This window comes from Hyperolius riggenbachi, chromosome 12 (genome assembly GCF_040937935.1).
Source record: "Hyperolius riggenbachi isolate aHypRig1 chromosome 12, aHypRig1.pri, whole genome shotgun sequence".
Taxonomy (NCBI): domain Eukaryota; kingdom Metazoa; phylum Chordata; class Amphibia; order Anura; family Hyperoliidae; genus Hyperolius; species Hyperolius riggenbachi.
In genome coordinates, this window is record NC_090657.1 from 234,465,286 (window position 1) to 234,486,134 (window position 20,849).

At 46.4% G+C, this 20,849-nt stretch overlaps 1 protein-coding gene across 3 annotated transcripts in view; it reads left to right on the forward strand.

Moving 5' to 3' along the window:
* The window catches only part of ABCA5 (ATP binding cassette subfamily A member 5), a 230,244-nt gene that overhangs the window by 96,477 nt on the left and 112,918 nt on the right, over nucleotides 1–20,849 (forward strand). For all 3 annotated transcript variants that reach the window (XM_068263315.1, XM_068263316.1, XM_068263317.1), the window contains 2 exons: nucleotides 14,658–14,796; nucleotides 16,888–16,978. In XM_068263315.1, the coding sequence (XP_068119416.1) occupies nucleotides 14,658–14,796; nucleotides 16,888–16,978 (230 nt within the window). The remainder of the gene's footprint in view (nucleotides 1–14,657; nucleotides 14,797–16,887; nucleotides 16,979–20,849) is intronic.

Sequence of the window (20,849 nt, forward strand, 5' to 3'; positions counted from 1 at the left end):
GCAGGAGAAATGCCAGCACAGGCTTCCAGTATCTGTACCCTCTTCTCCCACTCCTCACACACTGATAGCAACACCGCAGGAGAAATGCTAGCATAGGCTTCCAGTATCCGTACCCTCTTCTCCCACTCTTCACACACTGATAGCAACACCGCAGGAGAAATGCCAGCACAGGCTTCCAGTATCCGTACCCTCTTCTCCCACTCTTCACACACTGATAGCAACACCGCAGGAGAAATGCCAGCACAGGCTTCCAGTATCCGTACCCTCTTCTCCCACTCTTCACACACTGATAGCAACACCGCAGGAGAAATGCCAGCACAGGCTTCCAGTATCCGTACCCTCTTCTCCCACTCTTCTCACACTGATAGCAACACTGCAGGAGAAATGCTAGCACAGGCTTCCAGTATCCATACCCTCTTCTCCCACTCTTCACACACTGATAGCAGCACTGCAGGAGAAATGCTAGCACAGGCTTCCAGTATCCGTACCCTCTTCTCCCACTCTTCACACACTGATAGCAGCACTGCAGGAGAAATGCTAGCACAGGCTTCCAGTATCCGTATCCTCTCCTCCCACTCCTCACACACTGATAGCAAAACCGCAGGAGAAATGCCAGCACAGGCTTCCAGTATCCGTACCCTCTTCTCCCACTCTTCTCACACTGATGGCAACACTGCAGGAGAAATGCTAGCACAGGCTTCCAGTATCCGTACCCTCTTCTCCCGCTCCTCACACACTGATAGCAACACTGCAGGAGAAATGCTAGCACAGGCTTCCAGTATCCGTACCCTCTCCTCCCACTCTTCACACACTGATAGCAACACTGCAGGAGAAATGCTAGCACAGGCTTCCAGTATCCGTACCCTCTCCTCCCACTCTTCACACACTGATACCAACACTGCAGGAGAAATGCTAGCACAGGCTTCCAGTATCCGTAACCTCTTCTCCCACTCTTCACACACTGATAGCAACACTGCAGGAGAAATGCCAGCACAGGCTTCCAGTATCCGTACCCTCTCCTCCCACTCCTCACACACTGATAGCAACACTGCAGGAGAAATGCCAGCACAGGCTTCCAGTATCTGTACCCTCTTCTCCCACTCTTCACACACTGATAGCAACACCGCAGGAGAAATGCCAGCACAGTCTTCCAGTATCCGTACCCTCTTCTCCCACTCCTCACACACTGATAGCAACACCGCAGGAGAAATGCTAGCATAGGCTTCCAGTATCCGTACCCTCTTCTCCCACTCTTCACACACTGATAGCAACACCGCAGGAGAAATGCCAGCACAGGCTTCCAGTATCCGTACCCTCTTCTCCCACTCTTCACACACTGATAGCAACACCGCAGGAGAAATGCCAGCACAGGCTTCCAGTATCCGTACCCTCTTCTCCCACTCTTCACACACTGATAGCAACACCGCAGGAGAAATGCCAGCACAGGCTTCCAGTATCAGTACCCTCTTCTCCCACTCCTCACACACTGATAGCAACACCGCAGGAGAAATGCCAGCACAGGCTTCCAGTATCTGTACCCTCTTCTCCCACTCATCACACACTGATAGCAACACCGCAGGAGAAATGCCAGCACAGGCTTCCAGTATCCGTACCCTCTTCTCCCACTCCTCACACACTGAGAGCAACACCGCAGGAGAAATGCCAGCACAGGCTTCCAGTATCCGTACCCTCTTCTCCCACTCCTCACACACTGATAGCAACACTGCAGGAGAAATGCCAGCACAGGCTTCCAGTATCCGTATCCTCTCCTCCCACTCCTCACACACTGATAGCAACACTGCAGGAGAAATGCCAGCACAGGCTTCCAGTATCCGTACCCTCTTCTCCCACTCTTCACACACTGATAGCAAAACCGCAGGAGAAATGCCAGCACAGGCTTCCAGTATCCGTACCCTCTTCTCCCACTCTTCACACACTGATAGCAACACCGCAGGAGTAATGCTAGCACAGGCTTCCAGTATCCATACCCTCTTCTCCCACTCTTCACACACTGATAGCAACACCGCAGGAGAAATGCCAGCACAGTCTTCCAGTATCCGTACCCTCTTCTCCCACTCTTCACACACTGATAGCAACACCGCAGGAGAAATGCTAGCACAGGCTTCCAGTATCCGTACCCTCTTCTCCCACTCCTCACACACTGATAGCAACACCGCAGGAGAAATGCCAGCACAGTCTTCCAGTATCCGTACCCTCTTCTCCCACTCTTCACACACTGATAGCAACACCGCAGGAGAAATGCCAGCACAGGCTTCCAGTATCAGTACCCTCTTCTCCCACTCCTCACACACTGATAGCAACACTGCAGGAGAAATGCCAGCACAGGCTTCCAGTATCCGTACCCTCTCCTCCCACTCCTCACACACTGATAGCAACTCCGCAGGAGAAATTCCAGCACAGGCTTCCAGTATCCGTACCCTCTTCTCCCACTCTTCACACACTGAAAGCAAAACCGCAGGAGAAATGCCAGCACAGGCTTCCAGTATCCGTACCCTCTCCTCCCACTCCTCACACACTGATAGCAACTCCGCAGGAGAAATTCCAGCACAGGCTTCCAGTATCCGTACCCTCTTCTCCCACTCCTCACACACTGATAGCAACCCCGCAGGAGAAATTCCAGCACAGGCTTCCAGTATCCGTACCCTCTTCTCCCACTCTTCACACACTGATAGCAACACCGCGGGAGAAATGCCAGCCCAGGCTTCCAGCATCCATACCCTCTTCTCCCACTCCTCACACACTGATAGCAACATCACAGGAGAAATGCTAGCACAGGCTTCCAGCATCCTTACCCTCTTCTCCCACTCCTCACACACTGATAGCAACACCGCAGGAGAAATGCCAGCACAGGCTTCCAGTATCCGTACTCTCTTCTCCCACTCTTCACATACTGATAGCAACACCGCAGGAGAAATGCCAGCACAGGCTTCCAGTATCCGTACCCTCTTCTCCCACTCTTCACACACTGATAGCAACACCGCAGGAGAAATGCTAGCACAGGCTTCCAGTATCCGTACCCTCTTCTCCCACTCTTCACACACTGATAGCAACACCGCAGGAGAAATGCTAGCACAGGCTTCCAGTATCCGTACTCTCTTCTCCCACTCTTCACATACTGATAGCAACACCGCAGGAGAAATGCCAGCACAGGCTTCCAGTATCCGTACCCTCTTCTCCCACTCGTCACTCACTGATAGCAACACTGCAGGAGAAATGCTAGCACAGGCTTCCAGTATCCGTACCCTCTTCTCCCACTCTTCACACACTGATAGCAACACCGCAGGAGAAATGCTAGCACAGGCTTCCAGTATCCGTACCCTCTTCTCCCACTCTTCACACACTGATAGCAACACCGCAGGAGAAATGCCAGCACAGGCTTCCAGTATCCGTACCCTCTTCTCCCACTCTTCACACACTGATAGCAACACCGCAGGAGAAATGCCAGCACAGGCTTCCAGTATCCGTAACCTCTTCTCCCACTCTTCACACACTGATAGCAACACCACAGGAGAAATGCTAGCACAGGCTTCCAGTATCCGTACCCTCTTCTCCCGCTCCTCACACACTGATAGCAACACCGCAGGAGAAATGCCAGCACAGGCTTCCAGTATCCTTACCCTCTTCTCCCACTCCTCACACACTGATAGCAACACTGCAGGAGAAATGCCAGCACAGGCTTCCAGTATCCGTACCCTCTCCTCCCACTCCTCACACACTGATAGCAACACCACAGGAGAAATGCCAGCACAGGCTTCCAGTATCCGTAACCTCTTCTCCCACTCTTCACACACTGATAGCAACACCACAGGAGAAATGCCAGCACAGGCTTCCAGTATCCGTAACCTCTTCTCCCACTCTTCACACACTGATAGCAACACCGCAGGAGAAATGCCAGCACAGGCTTCCAGTATCCGTAACCTCTTCTCCCACTCTTCACACACTGATAGCAACACCACAGGAGAAATGCCAGCACAGGCTTCCAGTATCCGTAACCTCTTCTCCCACTCTTCACACACTGATAGCAACACTGCAGGAGAAATACCAGCACAGGCTTCCAGTATCTGTACCGTCTTCTCCCACTCTTCACACACTGATAGCAACACCACAGGAGAAATGCCAGCACAGGCTTCCAGTATCCGTAACCTCTTCTCCCACTCTTCACACACTGATAGCAACACCACAGGAGAAATGCCAGCACAGGCTTCCAGTATCCGTAACCTCTTCTCCCACTCCTCACACACTGATAGCAACACCGCAGGAGAAATGCTAGCACAGGCTTCCAGTATCCGTACTCTCTTCTCCCACTCTTCACATACTGATAGCAACACCGCAGGAGAAATGCCAGCACAGGCTTCCAGTATCCGTACCCTCTTCTCCCACTCTTCACATACTGATAGCAACACCGCAGGAGAAATGCCAGCACAGGCTTCCAGCATCCGTACCCTCTTCTCCCACTCCTCACACACTGATAGCAACACTGCAGGAGAAATGCTAGCACAGGCTTCCAGTATTTGTACCCTCTTCTCCCACTCCTCACACACTGATAGCAACACCGCAGGAGAAATGCCAGCACAGGCTTCCAGTATCCGTACCCTCTTCTCCCATTCCTCACACACTGATAGCAACACCGCAGGAGAAATGCTAGCACAGTCTTCCAGTATCTGTACCCTCTTCTCCCACTCCTCACACACTGATAGCAACACCGCAGGAGAAATGCCAGCACAGGCTTCCAGTATCCGTACCCTCTTCTCCCACTCTTTACACACTGATAGCAACACCGCAGGAGAAATGCTAGCACAGGCTTTCAGCATCCGTACCCTCTTCTCCCACTCCTCACACACTGATAGCAACACTGCAGGAGAAATGCTAGCACAGGCTTCCAGTATCCGTACCCTCTTCTCCCACTCCTCACACACTGATAGCAACACCGCAGGAGAAATGCTAGCACAGGCTTCCAGTATCTGTACCCTCTTCTCCCACTCCTCACACACTGATAGCAACACCGCAGGAGAAATGCCAGCACAGGCTTCCAGTATCCGTACCCTCTTCTCCCACTCTTTACACACTGATAGCAACACCGCAGGAGAAATGCTAGCACAGGCTTTCAGCATCCGTACCCTCTTCTCCCACTCCTCACACACTGATAGCAACACCACAGGAGAAATGCCAGCACAGGCTTCCAGTATCCGTAACCTCTTCTCCCACTCTTCACACACTGATAGCAACACCGCAGGAGAAATGCCAGCACAGGCTTTCAGTATCCGTAACCTCTTCTCCCACTCTTCACACACTGATAGCAACACCACAGGAGAAATGCTAGCACAGGCTTCCAGTATCCGTACCCTCTTCTCCCGCTCCTCACACACTGATAGCAACACCGCAGGAGAAATGCCAGCACAGGCTTCCAGTATCCGTACCCTCTTCTCCCACTCCTCACACACTGATAGCAACACCGCAGGAGAAATGCCAGCACAGGCTTCCAGTATCCGTACCCTCTTCTCCCACTCCTCACACACTGATAGCAACACCGCAGGAGAAATGCCAGCACAGGCTTCCAGTATCCGTACCCTCTTCTCCCACTTCACACACTGATAGCAACACCGCAGGAGAAATGCTAGCACAGGCTTCCAGTATCCGTACCCTCTTCTCCCACTCATCACACACTGATAGCAACACCGCAGGAGAAATGCCAGCACAGGCTTCCAGTATCCATAGTTTCAGGTGCTGCACATCTCTTATCTTCACAGCATAGCCAATTGCCTTCAGATGACCCCAAAGATAAAAGTCTAAATATGCGTACACACATGCGACTATAGTTTCAAACAATGATCGTTTAAGAAAAAAAACTCCAACGATCATTAAGTCAAACGATGGACGAGCTAGATCGTTAAAAAATGAAAGATCTGCCCTGGCGGATTTTTTTTAAACGACGATCGTTTGCAATAGTACATCGTTAGAAAACGGTAGTTCATTCTAGGCTTGACATGCGCATTTCGTTATATCTCCATAGAACTTTTCATTTTAATGAGCAAGCGCAACACGTGGTTTTCGTTCCGTAACGTTCGTTCTATGAATGTGTCCTGTGACACATTAATTGCTCCATGATTATACTATAATTGTCATTTTAATGGACACTAAAACAGGGCAGAGTGTTTTTTTTTATGTGTTTTCAACGCTGTATTATCTAAATGCTCTACCTACATACCTACAGTATGAGTTCTCGTGCTGTAATGTCATGTATGTAACGTTAGTTTTATAGTAGAACCGTTCGTTACGTGTGGGCAGAACTTCCTATGATGTCACTTCCAGGAACAGTATGTGACATCTTCACTGTACAGAAGATATAATAATGGCTAGACGTGAGCCCGTCGCAGAAAAACACGCATTTTCCTGTATTCTACTATAACGTTATTCCGTATCGTTCGTTAACAAACTATCAGATCGTTACACACTTTAAAAAACTACTTTTGCTTAAGTCGTTCTTTCATCAATTAAAAGATTGAGCGATCGTTGTCGTATGTGTTTACGTAGCTTTAGTCTTGCTACATAATGATGTGTTTCCCACTTTATACACTGAAGCTGGCACGTTCCCTGAGTTTTTCCAGCAAGATGGTGCACCACCACATTATGGGTGTCAGGTCCGAGCATTCCTAGATGAACAGTTTCCTGGAAAGGGGATTTGTCGTCATCGTGGGCCAGTTGGATGGCCCCCAAGGTCTCCCGATCTGACCCCCTTAGAGTTTTATCTTTGGGGTCATCTGAAGGCAATTGGCTATGCTGGGAAGATACAAGATGTGCAGCACCTGAAACTACTGATACTGGAAGCCTGTGCTGGCATTTCTCCTGCGGTGTTGCTATCAGTGTGTGAAGAGTGGGAGAAGAGGGTACGGATACTGGAAGCCTGTGCTGGCATTTCTCCTGCGGTGTTGCTTTCAGTGTGTGAAGAGTGGGAGAAGAGGGTACGGATACTGGAAGCCTGTGCTAGCATTTCTCCTGCGGTGTTACTATCAGTGTGTGAGGAGTGGGAGAAGAGGGTACGGATACTGGAAGCCTGTGCTGGTATTTCTCCTGCAGTGTTGCTATCAGTGTGTGAGGAGTGGGAGAAGAGGGTACGGATACTGGAAGCCTGTGCTGGCATTTCTCCTGCAGTGTTGCTATCAGTGTGTGAAGAGTGGGAGAAGAGGGTACAGATACTGGAAGCCTGTGCTGGCATTTCTCCTGCGGTGTTGCCATCAGTGTGTGAGGAGTGGGAGAAGAGGGTACGGATACTGGAAGCCTGTGCTAGCATTTCTCCTGTGGTGTTGCTATCAGTGTGTGAGGAGTGGGAGAAGAGGGTACGGATACTGGAAGCCTGTGCTAGCATTTCTCCTGCGGTGTTGCTATCAGTGTGTGAGGAGTGGGAGAAGAGGGTACGGATACTGGAAGCCTGTGCTAGCATTTCTCCTGCGGTGTTGCCATCAGTGTGTGAGGAGTGGGAGAAGAGGGTACGGATACTGGAAGCCTGTGCTGGCATTTCTCCTGCGGTGTTGCTATCAGTGTGTGAGGAGTGGAAGAAGAGGGTACGGATACTGGAAGCCTGTGCTAGCATTTCTCCTGTGGTGTTGCTATCAGTGTGTGAGGAGTGGGAGAAGAGGGTACGGATACTGGAAGCCTGTGCTAGCATTTCTCCTGCGGTGTTGCTATCAGTGTGTGAGGAGCGGGAGGAGAGGGTACGGATACTGGAAGCCTGTGCTGGTATTTCTCCTGCAGTGTTGCTATCAGTGTGTGAGGAGTGGGAGAAGAGGGTACGGATACTGGAAGCCTGTGCTGGCATTTCTCCTGCAGTGTTACTATCAGTGTGTGAAGAGTGGGAGAAGAGGGTACAGATACTGGAAGCCTGTGCTAGCATTTCTCCTGCGGTGTTGCTATCAGTGTGTGAAGAGTGGGAGAAGAGGGTACGGATACTGGAAGCCTGTGCTGGCATTTCTCCTGCGGTGTTGCTATCAGTGTGAGCAGAGTGGGAGAAGAGGGTATGGATACTGGAAGCCTGTGCTAGCATTTCTCCTGCAGTGTTGCTATCAGTGTGTGAAGAGTGGGAGAAGAGGGTACAGATACTGGAAGCCTGTGCTGGCATTTCTCCTGCAGTGTTCCTATCAGTGTGTGAGGAGTGGGAGGAGAGGGTACGGATACTGGAAGCCTGTGCTGGCATTTCTCCTGCGGTGTTGCTATCAGTGTGTGAGGAGTGGGAGAAGAGGGTACGGATACTGGAAGCCTGTGCTGGCATTTCTCCTGCGGTGTTGCTATCAGTGTGAGCAGAGTGGGAGAAGAGGGTATGGATACTGGAAGCCTGTGCTAGCATTTCTCCTGCAGTGTTGCTATCAGTGTGTGAAGAGTGGGAGAAGAGGGTACGGATGCTGGAAGCCTGTGCTGGCATTTCTCCTGCAGTGTTGCTATCAGTGTGTGAGGAGTGGGAGAAGAGGGTACGGATGCTGGAAGCCTGTGCTGGCATTTCTCCTGCGGTGTTGCTATCAGTGTGTGAAGGGTGGGAGAAGAGGGTTGCATTGACAATCCAACACAAAGGGCAACACATTGAACACATTTTATAAGTGGTCAGAAACTTGAAAAAATAAAGTTACGTTAAAACCAAACACACCATTGTTTTTCTTGTGAAATTCCCAATAAGTTTGATGTCTCACACGACCCTCTTCCTATTGAAAAAACAAAAGTTGGATTCAAAATGGCCAACTTCACAATGGCCACCATGGTCACCACCCATCTAGAAAAGTTTTCCCCCTCACATATACTAATGCGCCACAAACAGGAAATTAATATCACTAACCATTCCCATTTTATTAAGGTGTATCCATATAAATGGCCCACCTTGTTGTTGTGTGTGTATTATAGTGTTTGTGTGTTTTGTATAGTGTGTGTATTATAGTTGTGTGTTTTGTATAGTGTGTGTATTATAGTTGTGTTTTGTATAGTGTGTGTATTATAGTTGTGCGTTTTGTATAGTGTGTGTATTATAGTTGTTTGTTTAGTTTGTGTATTATAGTGTTTGTGTGTTTGTATAGTGTGTGTATTATTATAGTATTAGAGGCAGAGGATCAGCAGGACTGCCAGGCATTGTGCATTGTTTCATTAAAAAGGAAATAAGTATGGCAGCCTCCAAATGTCTCTCTCCTCGGGATCCCTTTAAGGGTTAATACAAACAGTATTGCAAAAAAAAAATGAAAACTTCCTTTTGTCAGCAGTCAAACAATCAACACCTAAGAGTCTGGCTTCCGTTTGCGGTAACCAGAGCATCAGACACAATACACACACACATCGCGCCTCCTGTTTAATGTGAGCTGATGGTGTCCTGTCGCCATGGCAGCAGCCTCCCCTCCAGTGCGCCGTGGAGACGGGTATCACCTGTTTCCCATGAATATTTCAGCAGCCTCCGCTGATGCATTGTTGTAGCACACAATGCTGGCTTCACCAGAGGAAGTGCTGACAGCTCCACATCATGTCAGACGGTCTGTCAGTCCGCGTCCTTCAACAGGCGCGCAGGAAAGCCTGCTGGAGGCGGAGCATCATCCTATCTGCAGTCATTCCTGCTATTCACATTTCAGAAATTGTAAAGAGGACCTGTAACAACACACATAGTAGAATTCAGTAAATTATGCAGGATACCCACTGGCTTTCAGCCTCAGACACTTCCTGTATATATTTCTGTACATTGGTGTATAGCCGCGTCCCCCCACTAAGACTTTGCTTAGGCTATTATGCAGAATTCTCCCCAAGAGCATTTTGGGAGACCAGGTATTATTTTCGCTGGCTTTAGAGCGCTCAGTAAACAAACATTCTGCAGAGCTGAACCTGACAGGACTAAAGATGTTGCCACCGGTGGTACATTTCAGAATGTAAATAAAGGTGCTGAAAGAGCGCTGACTAAATGTATAAATTAATATAAAACAATAAGCAGTTTTATTAATTGTTGTTTTAACTACAGTCCCTCTTTAAGTTGTAAGTGCACTGATACACGTATACAGCGGTGCTTCTACGATTGTGAACTTTTGTCCAATGTTCTGTTTGTTCATGTATGTAATCACATATCTGTGTGTGGCAGTAGTGAGCGGCTGATACTCTCAGTATTAGGTGTGACTCCCCGGTGCAGCAGTAATGGTAACTAAACATTGACCATAAGAGCCACAGAAACATTCAGACCAACTTTACCAAGAATAGTATGTGTGTTAGATGTGGTGTCCAGTGGTACTTGTATTACTAAACAGAGAATGATGATGGCAGGAGACACTGATAGCTGTACAGAGATGTTACATCCCCCTGTAAGTAGCAAAGTGGTGATCAGTGGTGACTGTAATGCTAAACAGAGAATGATGATGGCAGGAGATACTGATAGATGTACAGAGATGTTACATCCCCCTGTAAGCAGCAATGTGGTGATCAGTGGTAACTGTAATGCTAAACAGAGAATGATGATGGCAGGAGATACTGATAGATGTACAGAGATGTTACATCCCCCTGTAAGCAGCAATGTGGTGATCAGTGGTGACTGTAATGCTAAACAGAGAATGATGATGGCAGGAGATACTGATAGATGTACAGAGTTATTACATCTCCTGTAAGTAGCAATGTGGTGTCAGTGGTGACTGTAATGCTAAGCAGAGAATGATGATGGCAGGAGATGATAGATGTACAGAGATATTACATCCTCCTGTAAGTAGCAATGTGGTGTCAGTGGTGACTGTAATGCTAAACAGAGAATGATGATGGCAGGAGATACTGATAGCTGTACAGAGATGTTACGTCCCCCTGTAAGTAGCAATGTGGTGATCAGTGGTAACTGTAATGCTAAACAGAGAATGATGATGGCAGGAGATACTGATAGATGTACAGAGATGTTACGTCCCCCTGTAAGTAGCAATGTGGTGATTAGTGGTAACTATAATGCTAAACAGAGAATGATGATGGCAGGAGATACTGATAGATGTACAGAGATGTTACACCCCCCTGTAAGTAGCAATGTGGTGATCAGTGGTAATTGTAATGCTAAACAGAGAATGATGATGGCAGGAGATACTGATAGCTGTACAGAGATGTTACATCTCCTGTAAGTAGCAATGTGGTGTCAGTGGTGACTGTAATGCTAAGCAGAGAATGATGATGGCAGGAGATACTGGTAGCTGTACGGAGATGTTACATCCCCTGTAAGTAGCAATGTGGTGATCAGTGGTAACTGTAATGCTAAACAGAGAATGATGATGGCAGGAGATACTGATAGCTGTACAGAGATGTTACACCCCCCCCTGTAAGTAGCAATGTGGTGATCAGTGGTGACTAATGCTAAACAGAGAATGACGATGGCAGGAGATACTGGTAGCTGTACGGAGATGTTACATCCCCTGTAAGTAGCAATGTGGTGATCAGTGGTAACTGTAATGCTAAACAGAGAATGATGATGGCAGGAGATACTGATAGATGTACAGAGATGTTACGTCCCCCTGTAAGTAGCAATGTGGTGATTAGTGGTAACTATAATGCTAAACAGAGAATGATGATGGCAGGAGATACTGATAGATGTACAGAGATGTTACATCCCCTTGTAAGTAGCAATGTGGTGATCAGTGGTGACTGTAATGCTAAACAGAGAATGATGATGGCAGGAGATACTGATAGCTGTACAGAGATGTTACATCCCCTGTAAGTAGCAATGTGGTGTCAGTGGTAATTGTAATGCTAAACAGAGAATGATGATGACAGGAGATACTGATTGCTACTTACAGGGGATGTAACATCTCTGTACAGCTATGTGGTGTCAGTGGTAATTGTAATGCTAAACAGAGAATGATGATGGCAGGAGATACTGATAGCTGTACAGAGATGTTACATCCCCCTGTAAGTAGCAGTGTGGTGATCAGTGGTAACTGTAATGCTTAGCAGAGGATGATGATGGCAGGAAATACTGATAGATGTACAGAGATGTTACATCCCCTGTAAGTAGCAATGTGGTGATCAGTGGTGATTGTGCTGCTATACAGAGGATGATGGCAGGAAATACTGATAGATGTACAGAGATGTTACACCCCCCTGTAAGTAGCAATGTGGTGTCAGTGGTGACTGTAAAGCTAAACAGAGAATGATGATGGCAGGAGATACTGATAGCTGTACAGAGATGCTACATCCCCCTGTAAGTAGCAATGTGGTGATCAGTGGTGATTGTGCTGCTATACAGAGGATGATGATGGCAGGAAATACTGATAGATGTACAGAGATGTTACACCCCCCTGTAAGTAGCAATGTGGTGTCAGTGGTGACTGTAATGCTAAACAGAGAATGATGATGGCAGGAGATACTGATAGCTGTACAGAGATGTTACACCCCCCCGTAAGCAGCAATGTGGTGATCAGTGGTAATTGTAATGCTAAACAGAGAATGATGATGGCAGGAGATACTGATAGCTGTACAGAGATGTTACATCCCCTTGTAAGTAGCAATGTGGTGATCAGTGGTGACTGTAATGCTAAACAGAGAATGATGATGGCAGGAGATAATGATAGATGTACAGAGATGTTACATCCCCCTGTAAGTAGCAATGTGGTGATCAGTGGTAACTATAGTGCTAAACAGAGAATGATGATGGCAGGAGATACTGATAGCTGTACAGAGATGTTACGTCCCCCTGTAAGTAGAAATTTGGTGATAAGTGGTAATTGAAATGCTAAACAGAGAATGATGATGGCAGGTGATACTGATAGCTGTACAGAGATGTTACATCCCCCTGTAAGCAGTAATGTGGTGATCAGTGGTAATTGTAATGCTAAACAGAGAATGATGATGGCAGGATATACTGATAGATGTACAGAGATGTTACACCCCCTGTAAGTAGCAATGTGGTTATCAGTCTCGAACACAGTGTGTGTACAGTGTGTGACTGTGTGTGTGTGTGTGTGTATATATACGTGTGTGTATGTACAGGATCTTCTCAAAAAATTAGCATATTGTGATAAAGTTCATTATTTTCTGTAATGTACTGATAAACATTAGACTTTCATATATTTTAGATTCAAATACACACAACTGAAGTAGTTCAAGCCTTTTATTGTTTTAATTTTGATGATTTTGGCATACAGCTCATGAAAACCCAAATTTCCTATCTCAAAAAATTAGCATATTTCATCCGACCAATAAAAGAAAAGTGGTTTTAAAACAAAAAAAGTCAATCTTCAAATAATTATGTTCAGTTATGCACTCAATACTTGGCCGGGAATCCTTTTGCAGAAATGACTGCTTCAATGCGGCGTGGCATGGAGGCAATCAGCCTGTGGCACTGCTCAGGTGTTATGGAGGCCCAGGATGCTTCGATAGCGGCCTTAAGCTCATCCAGAGTGTTGGGTCTTGCGTCTCTCAACTTTCTCTTCACAATATCCCACAGATTCTCTAGGGGGTTCAGGTCAGGAGAGTTGGCAGGCCAATTGAGCACAGTAATACCATGGTCAGTAAGCCATTTACCAGTGGTTTTGGCACTGTGAGCAGGTGCCAGGTCGTGCTGAAAAATGAAATCTTCATCTCCATAAAGCTTTTCAGCAGATGGAAGCATGAAGTGCTCATAAATCTCCTGATAGCTGGCTGCATTGACCCTGCCCTTGATAAAACACGGTGGACCAACACCAGCAGCTGACATGGCACCCCGACCATCACTGGCTGTGGGTACTCAACACTGGACTTCAGGCATTTTGGCATTTCCCTCTCCCCAGTCTTCCTCCAGACTCTGGCACCTTGATTTCTGAATGACATGTAAAAGTTGCTTTCTTCTGAAAAAAGTACTTTGGACCACCGAGCAACAGTCCAGTGCTGCTTCTCTGTAGCCCAGGTCAGGCGCTTCTGCCGCTGTTTCTGGTTCAAAAGTGGGTCCATGCTTCCATCTGCTGAAAAGCTTTATGGAGATGAAGATTTCATTTTTCAGCACGACCTGGCACCTGCTCACAGTGCCAAAACCACTGGTAAATGGTTTACAGAAAATAATGAACTTTATCACAATATGCTAATTTTTTGAGAAGATCGTGTGTGTGTGTGTACAGAGTGTGTGTCTGTCTGTCTGTCTGTGTGTCTGTGTGTGCCTGTGTGTGTCTGTGTGTGCTTTCAGTCAACGAACGTTGGTTTCACTGTCTTAAAAAACAGAGCTTAAACAAGTACCCCTTAGCGACACCTTGTGTAGTGTATCACATATTTGCCTGTATGGATAGGTGCACAGCTGGAGGCAAACACATCAACACAGTGTTATGGGGGGATAACGTGAGAAATGTTAAGCTCCAAACATAATACAAAATTCTGATTGCTTAGGGAATGTCCCATCTTGTGGTGTTTGGTGTGAATAAGTGCAGCTCTATCGCCACCTTGAGGTGAGTTGGATTATGGCAAGGGTTATTTCAGTATTGTAATCTGGCAGTAAGTAAAGGGAGCTCTATAAATATCCCCCCAGCTGGGATTATGTGACCCTCTGAAGCCATAGGAACGAAACAATGTCACTGTGTTATTCCACAAGTCCATAAAGCACCGCCTGGGCTATTCTTACCAGCAGCAGATGGCCGCACTGCATGACAACGGCCTCCCGTGACCCCCTCATTGTCTCTGCTGACCTGTCATGTTTCCGGCAGGTGCTGCTACTGGATGAGCCCACAGCAGGCATGGACTCCTGCTCTCGCTACACCGTCTGGAATGTGCTGAAGAGGAGGAAGGCCAACAGTGTGATTGTGTTCAGCACACACTATATGGAGGAGGCCGACATCCTGGCAGGTAGGCCTCTCTGCCCACCGCAAAGCATTCTGGGATTCCTCATTGTGCCGGTCCCAATCCCGGCAACATGCAGGTTGTATGGTTCTCTGCGGTGACATGACCAGCAGACTGTACACCGTAAGCAGGAGTGCGGTGTCTGCTCTCTGCCTCCTTCATGAGGATATTGACATTCCTTTCCTTATTGTGATCTGACTCGCACATCTGTGATCAGCTGTAAGCCTGACAGGTCTGATCTAGCTCTAGAAGGGGGTTTGCAGAGATCACTGTTCAGGCTGGTAAGCCGATAACAGATATGGAATGAAAACCAAGTAGTTGAGTATTTCTTATCACTTCTTGTCCCTGAAGCCTCGGTGGATTTAAAGTGGATCCAAGATGAACTTTTACTCATTGCATAATTGCGTTCCTTTCCTATTGTTTATAGGGCATTCCTCAAGCCAAATACTTCTTTGTTTTTGTTTTAATACTCTAATTCCCTATAAACTAAACAAGCCACGCCCACAGGTTTTCAGAGAGCCAAGGCACTTTCAGACAGTAGCAAGGGGTCATGGGAGCTCAGTCTGGGCAGGAGGAGGGGGAGGTATTACTAGCTAGAGACGGCAGAGGGGAGGGAGGAGGAGGGGGAGGTATTACTAGCCAGAGATTTCAGAGGCAGAGGGCAGTAGGGGGGATTAGGTTTTTTCAGTCTGAGTGCTGATGCTGCAGATAAGCCTGCCTCTGTGTAATGTTTACAAACAACATGGCTGCTGTCATTGTATCACAGGAAGAAATAATCTTATTCTGTTAAAGCTTTTTGCAGCTAGATTTGCTGTGTATCTAAACTTTAGCTAAGATATATAGACAAGTTACTTGTTATAGTTAGTTTTTCATCTCGGATCCGCTTTAATATGAAAACTGATCATCCCAGGAGAGGGAATGAGCTATCAGAATAAAAGCAAGATGGAAATGACAATTCTCACAGATGGAAACAAAAGCTACAGAGCTTTAAAGGCAATCTAAAGGGAGAGGGGTATGGGCGCTGACATATTTATTTACTTTTAATCAATGCAGATTGCCTGGCAATCCTGCTGATCCTTTTCTTCTAATACTTTTAGCCATAGCCCCTGAACAAGCATGCAGCAGATCAGGTGTTTCTGACTGAAGTGTGACTTCATTAGCTGCATGCTTGTCTCAGGGTTATGACTCAGACTCTACTGCAGCCAAATAGATCAGCAGGGCTGCTAGGCAACTGGTATTGTTTAAAAGGAAATAAATATGGCCGCCTCCATATCCTGTCACTTCAGGTTCCTTTTTACAATACTTTTACAAAACGTATCTTGTAGTAAAGCTTAGTAGACCCTTTTATCCCCTGTCGCCTGTCATTGATTAGACCCCCCCCAGGCGACAGATTGTTGCTGAGTTCTGTTGTTTTGGAGGGGTGCAGAGGGGCAACGAGCACACACAATGGAGCAGGTTGAGTGGTGAGAACAATCCGATTGGGGGATGCTCAGAGTTGCTAAGGACCTTTAGGCGACATCGGGCGGTCGCTGTACATAATCTAGATGCAGGCACAATTTTAATCTCGTGTGTGTAGCTTTCTTATAACCTAAAAATCCACGTTTTCATCCCTTTATGGTAATCTTAACAGATTTCATGTTTTGACGCCTCTGGTTACTGTTTTAAAATCCATGGCTGGGGAGCGATGTGTAGCAGCTTGATTGCCCGATGAAATCTACCCAGCAACAAGTGATGCGTTGCACTTTAATGTGATTGGTCAGGAAATGAGTAACTCAGCCTGTGTATCGGCCTGATCGGAGCGGTCTGCCATCCATTCCTCTTGTCTCTGCAAAAGTGCAACGTTATTTTTAGCATAAACGAATGTGCAAAACTAATATGTGAAGCGAAAACTAAAAATTGTCGTTTGCAAAAAGCTAAATCCTCCATGTTTTTTGTGGCTACACTTGTTTGATGACGCCAGGAGAGAGGTATGAACACAGTGGGGCCCCATAGCTGGGCGGGTCCATGGTCTGTAGCTCCGCCCCTGGATGGCCGTCTATAGTTTAGGTGGTGTGAAGCTGAATGAATGGTGAAATAATCTTGCTTTATCTGTTACAGACCGCAAAGCTGTTATTTCGCAGGGAACGCTGAAATGTGTCGGATCCTCTCTGTTTCTCAAGAGCAAGTGGGGCGTTGGCTACCGGTTAAGGTATAAGTCCCTCCCCCCCCCCACACACACACACCATTCCCATCTGTGTTCTGCATGGAAAAGTATCATTTACCATATCCAAACTAACATCATCTTTATGTCAGTTATAGACCTCTTTATTCCTTTTCTCCAGTCTCTTCTTTCCTCTCTTCTTTCTTCTCCAGTCTCTCTCTTCTTTCCTCTCTTCTTTCTTCTCCAGCCTCTCTTCTTTCTTCTCTTCTTTCTTCTCCAGTCTCTCTTCTTTCCTCTCTTCTTTCTTCTCCAGTCTCTCTTCTTTCTTCTCCAGTCTCTCTCTTCTTTGCTCTCTTCTTTCTTCTCCAGACTCTCTTCTTTCCTCTCTTCTTTCTTCTCCAGTCTCTCTTCTTTGCTCTCTTCCTTCTTCTCCAGTCTCTCTTCTTTGCTCTCTTCCTTCTTCTCCAGTCTCTCTTCTTTCCTCTCTTCTTTCTTCTCCAGTCTCTCTTCTTTGCTCTCTTCTTTCTTCTCCAGCCTCTCTTCTTTCCTCTCTTCTTTCTTCTCCAGACTCTCTTCTTTCCTCCTTTCTTCTCCAGTCTCTCTTCTTTCCTCTCTTCTTTCTTCTCCAGTCTCTCTCTTCTTTGCTCTCTTCTTTCTTCTCCAGCCTCTCTTCTTTCCTCTCTTCTTTCTTCCCCAGTCTCTTCTTTCCTCTCTTCTTTCTTCTCCAGTCTCTCTCTCTCTTCTTTCCTCTATTTCTTCTCCAGCCTCTCTCTCTTCTTTCCTCTTCTTTCTTCTCCAGCCTCTCTTCTTTCTTCTCTTCTTTCTTCTCCAGTCTCTCTTCTTTCCTCTCTTCTTTCTTCTCCAGTCTCTCTTCTTTCTTCTCCAGTCTCTCTCTTCTTTGCTCTCTTCTTTCTTCTCCAGACTCTCTTCTTTCCTCTCTTCTTTCTTCTCCAGTCTCTCTTCTTTGCTCTCTTCCTTCTTCTCCAGTCTCTCTTCTTTCCTCTCTTCTTTCTTCTCCAGTCTCTCTTCTTTGCTCTCTTCTTTCTTCTCCAGTCTCTCTTCTTTGCTCTCTTCTTTCTTCTCCAGCCTCTCTTCTTTCCTCTCTTCTTTCTTCTCCAGACTCTCTTCTTTCCTCCTTTCTTCTCCAGTCTCTCTTCTTTCCTCTCTTCTTTCTTCTCCAGTCTCTCTCTTCTTTGCTCTCTTCTTTCTTCTCCAGCCTCTCTTCTTTCCTCTCTTCTTTCTTCCCCAGTCTCTTCTTTCCTCTCTTCTTTCTTCTCCAGTCTCTCTCTCTCTTCTTTCCTCTATTTCTTCTCCAGCCTCTCTCTCTTCTTTCCTCTTCTTTCTTCTCCAGCCTCTCTTCTTTCTTCTCTTCTTTCTTCTCCAGTCTCTCTTCTTTCCTCTCTTCTTTCTTCTCCAGTCTCTCTTCTTTCTTCTCCAGTCTCTCTCTTCTTTGCTCTCTTCTTTCTTCTCCAGACTCTCTTCTTTCCTCTCTTCTTTCTTCTCCAGTCTCTCTTCTTTGCTCTCTTCCTTCTTCTCCAGTCTCTCTTCTTTCCTCTCTTCTTTCTTCTCCAGTCTCTCTTCTTTGCTCTCTTCTTTCTTCTCCAGCCTCTCTTCTTTCCTCTCTTCTTTCTTCTCCAGACTCTCTTCTTTCCTCCTTTCTTCTCCAGTCTCTCTTCTTTCCTCTCTTCTTTCTTCTCCAGTCTCTCTCTTCTTTGCTCTCTTCTTTCTTCTCCAGCCTCTCTTCTTTCCTCTCTTCTTTCTTCCCCAGTCTCTTCTTTCCTCTCTTCTTTCTTCTCCAGTCTCTCTCTCTCTTCTTTCCTCTATTTCTTCTCCAGCCTCTCTCTCTTCTTATCTCTTCTTTCTTCTCCAGTCTCTCTCATCGTTCCTCTCTTTTTTTTCTTCTCCAGTCTCTCTTCTTTCTTCTCCAGTCTCTCTCTTCTTTCTTCTCCAGTCTCTCTCTTCTTTCCGCTCTTCTTTCTTCTCCAGTCTCTCTCTTCTTTCCTCTCTTCTTTCTTCTCCAGTCTCTCTCTTCTTTCCTCTCTTCTTTCTTCTGCAGTCTCTCTCTTCTTTCTTCTCCAGTCTCTCTCTTTTTTCCTCTCTTCTTTCTTCTGCAGTCTCTCTCTTCTTTCTTCTCCAGTCTCTCTCTTTTTTCCTCTCTTCTTTCTTCTCCAGTCTCTCTCTTCTTTCTTCTCCAGTCTCTCTCTTCTTTGCTCTCTTCTTTCTTCTCCAGCCTCTCTTCTTTCCTCTCTTCTTTCTTCTCCAGTCTCTCTTTTTTCCTCTCTTCTTTCTTCTCCAGTCTCTCTTCTTTCCTCTCTTCTTTCTTCTCCAGTCTCTCTCTTCTTTCTTCTCCAGTCTCTCTCTTCTTTCTTCTCCAGTCTCTCTCTTCTTTGCTCTCTTCTTTCTTCTCCAGCCTCTCTTCTTTCCTCTCTTCTTTCTTCTCCAGTCTCTCTCTCTCTTCTTTCCTCTATTTCTTCTCCAGTCTCTCTCTCTTCTTTCCTCTTCTTTCTTCTCCAGTCTCTCTCTTCGTTCCTCTCTTTTTTTTCTTCTCCAGTCTCTCTTCTTTCTTCTCCAGTCTCTCTCTTCTTTCTTCTCCAGTCTCTCTCTTCTTTCCGCTCTTCTTTCTTCTCCAGTCTCTCTCTTCTTTCCTCTCTTCTTTCTTCTCCAGTCTCTCTTCTTCTCCAGTCTCTCTCTTCTTTCCGCTCTTCTTTCTTCTCCAGTCTCTCTCTTCTTTCTGCTCCAGTCTCTCTCTTCTTTCCGCTCTTCTTTCTTCTCCAGTCTCTCTCTTCTTTCTTCTCCAGTCTCTCTCTTCTTTCCGCTCTTCTTTCTTCTCCAGTCTCTCTCTTCTTTCCTCTCTTCTTTCTTCTCCAGTCTCTCTCTTCTTTCCTCTCTTCTTTCTTCTGCAGTCTCTCTCTTCTTTCTTCTCCAGTCTCTCTCTTTTTTCCTCTCTTCTTTCTTCTCCAGTCTCTCTCTTCTTTCTTCTCCAGTCTCTCTCTTCTTTCTTCTCCAGTCTCTCTCTTCTTCTCTCTTCTTTCTTCTCCAGTCTCTCTCTTCTTTGCTCTCTTCTTTCTTCTCCAGCCTCTCTTCTTTCCTCTCTTCTTTCTTCTCCAGTCTCTCTCTCTCTTCTTTCCTCTATTTCTTCTCCAGTCTCTCTCTCTTCTTTCCTCTATTTCTTCTCCAGCCTCTCTCTCTTCTTTCCTCTTCTTTCTTCTCCAGTCTCTCTCTTCTTTCTTCTCCAGTCTCTCTCTTCTTTCTTCTCCAGTCTCTCTCTTCTTTCCGCTCTTCTTTCTTCTCCAGTCTCTCTCTTCTTTCTTCTCCAGTCTCTCTCTTCTTTCCGCTCTTCTTTCTTCTCCAGTCTCTCTCTTCTTTCCTGTCTTCTTTCTTCTCCAGTCTCTCTCTTTTTTCCTCTCTTCTTTCTTCTCCAGTCTCTCTCTTTTTTCCTCTCTTCTTTCTTCTCCAGTCTCTCTCTTCTTTGCTCTCTTCTTTCTTCTCCAGCCTCTCTTCTTTCCTCTCTTCTTTCTTCTCCAGTCTCTTTTCTTTCCTCTCTTCTTTCTTCTCCAGTCTCTCTTCTTTCCTCTCTTCTTTCTTCTCCAGTCTCTCTCTCTCTTCTTTCCTCTATTTCTTCTCCAGTCTCTCTCTCTTCTTTCCTCTATTTCTTCTCCAGCCTCTCTCTCTCTTCTTTCCTCTTCTTTCTTCTCCAGTCTCTCTCTTCGTTCCTCTCTTTTTTTTCTTCTCCAGTCTCTCTTCTTTCTTCTCCAGTCTCTCTCTTCTTTCTTCTCCAGTCTCTCTCTTCTTTCCGCTCTTCTTTCTTCTCCAGTCTCTCTCTTCTTTCTTCTCCAGTCTCTCTCTTCTTTCTTCTCCAGTCTCTCTCTTCTTCCTTCTCCAGTCTCTCTCTTCTTTCTTCTCCAGTCTCTCTCTTCTT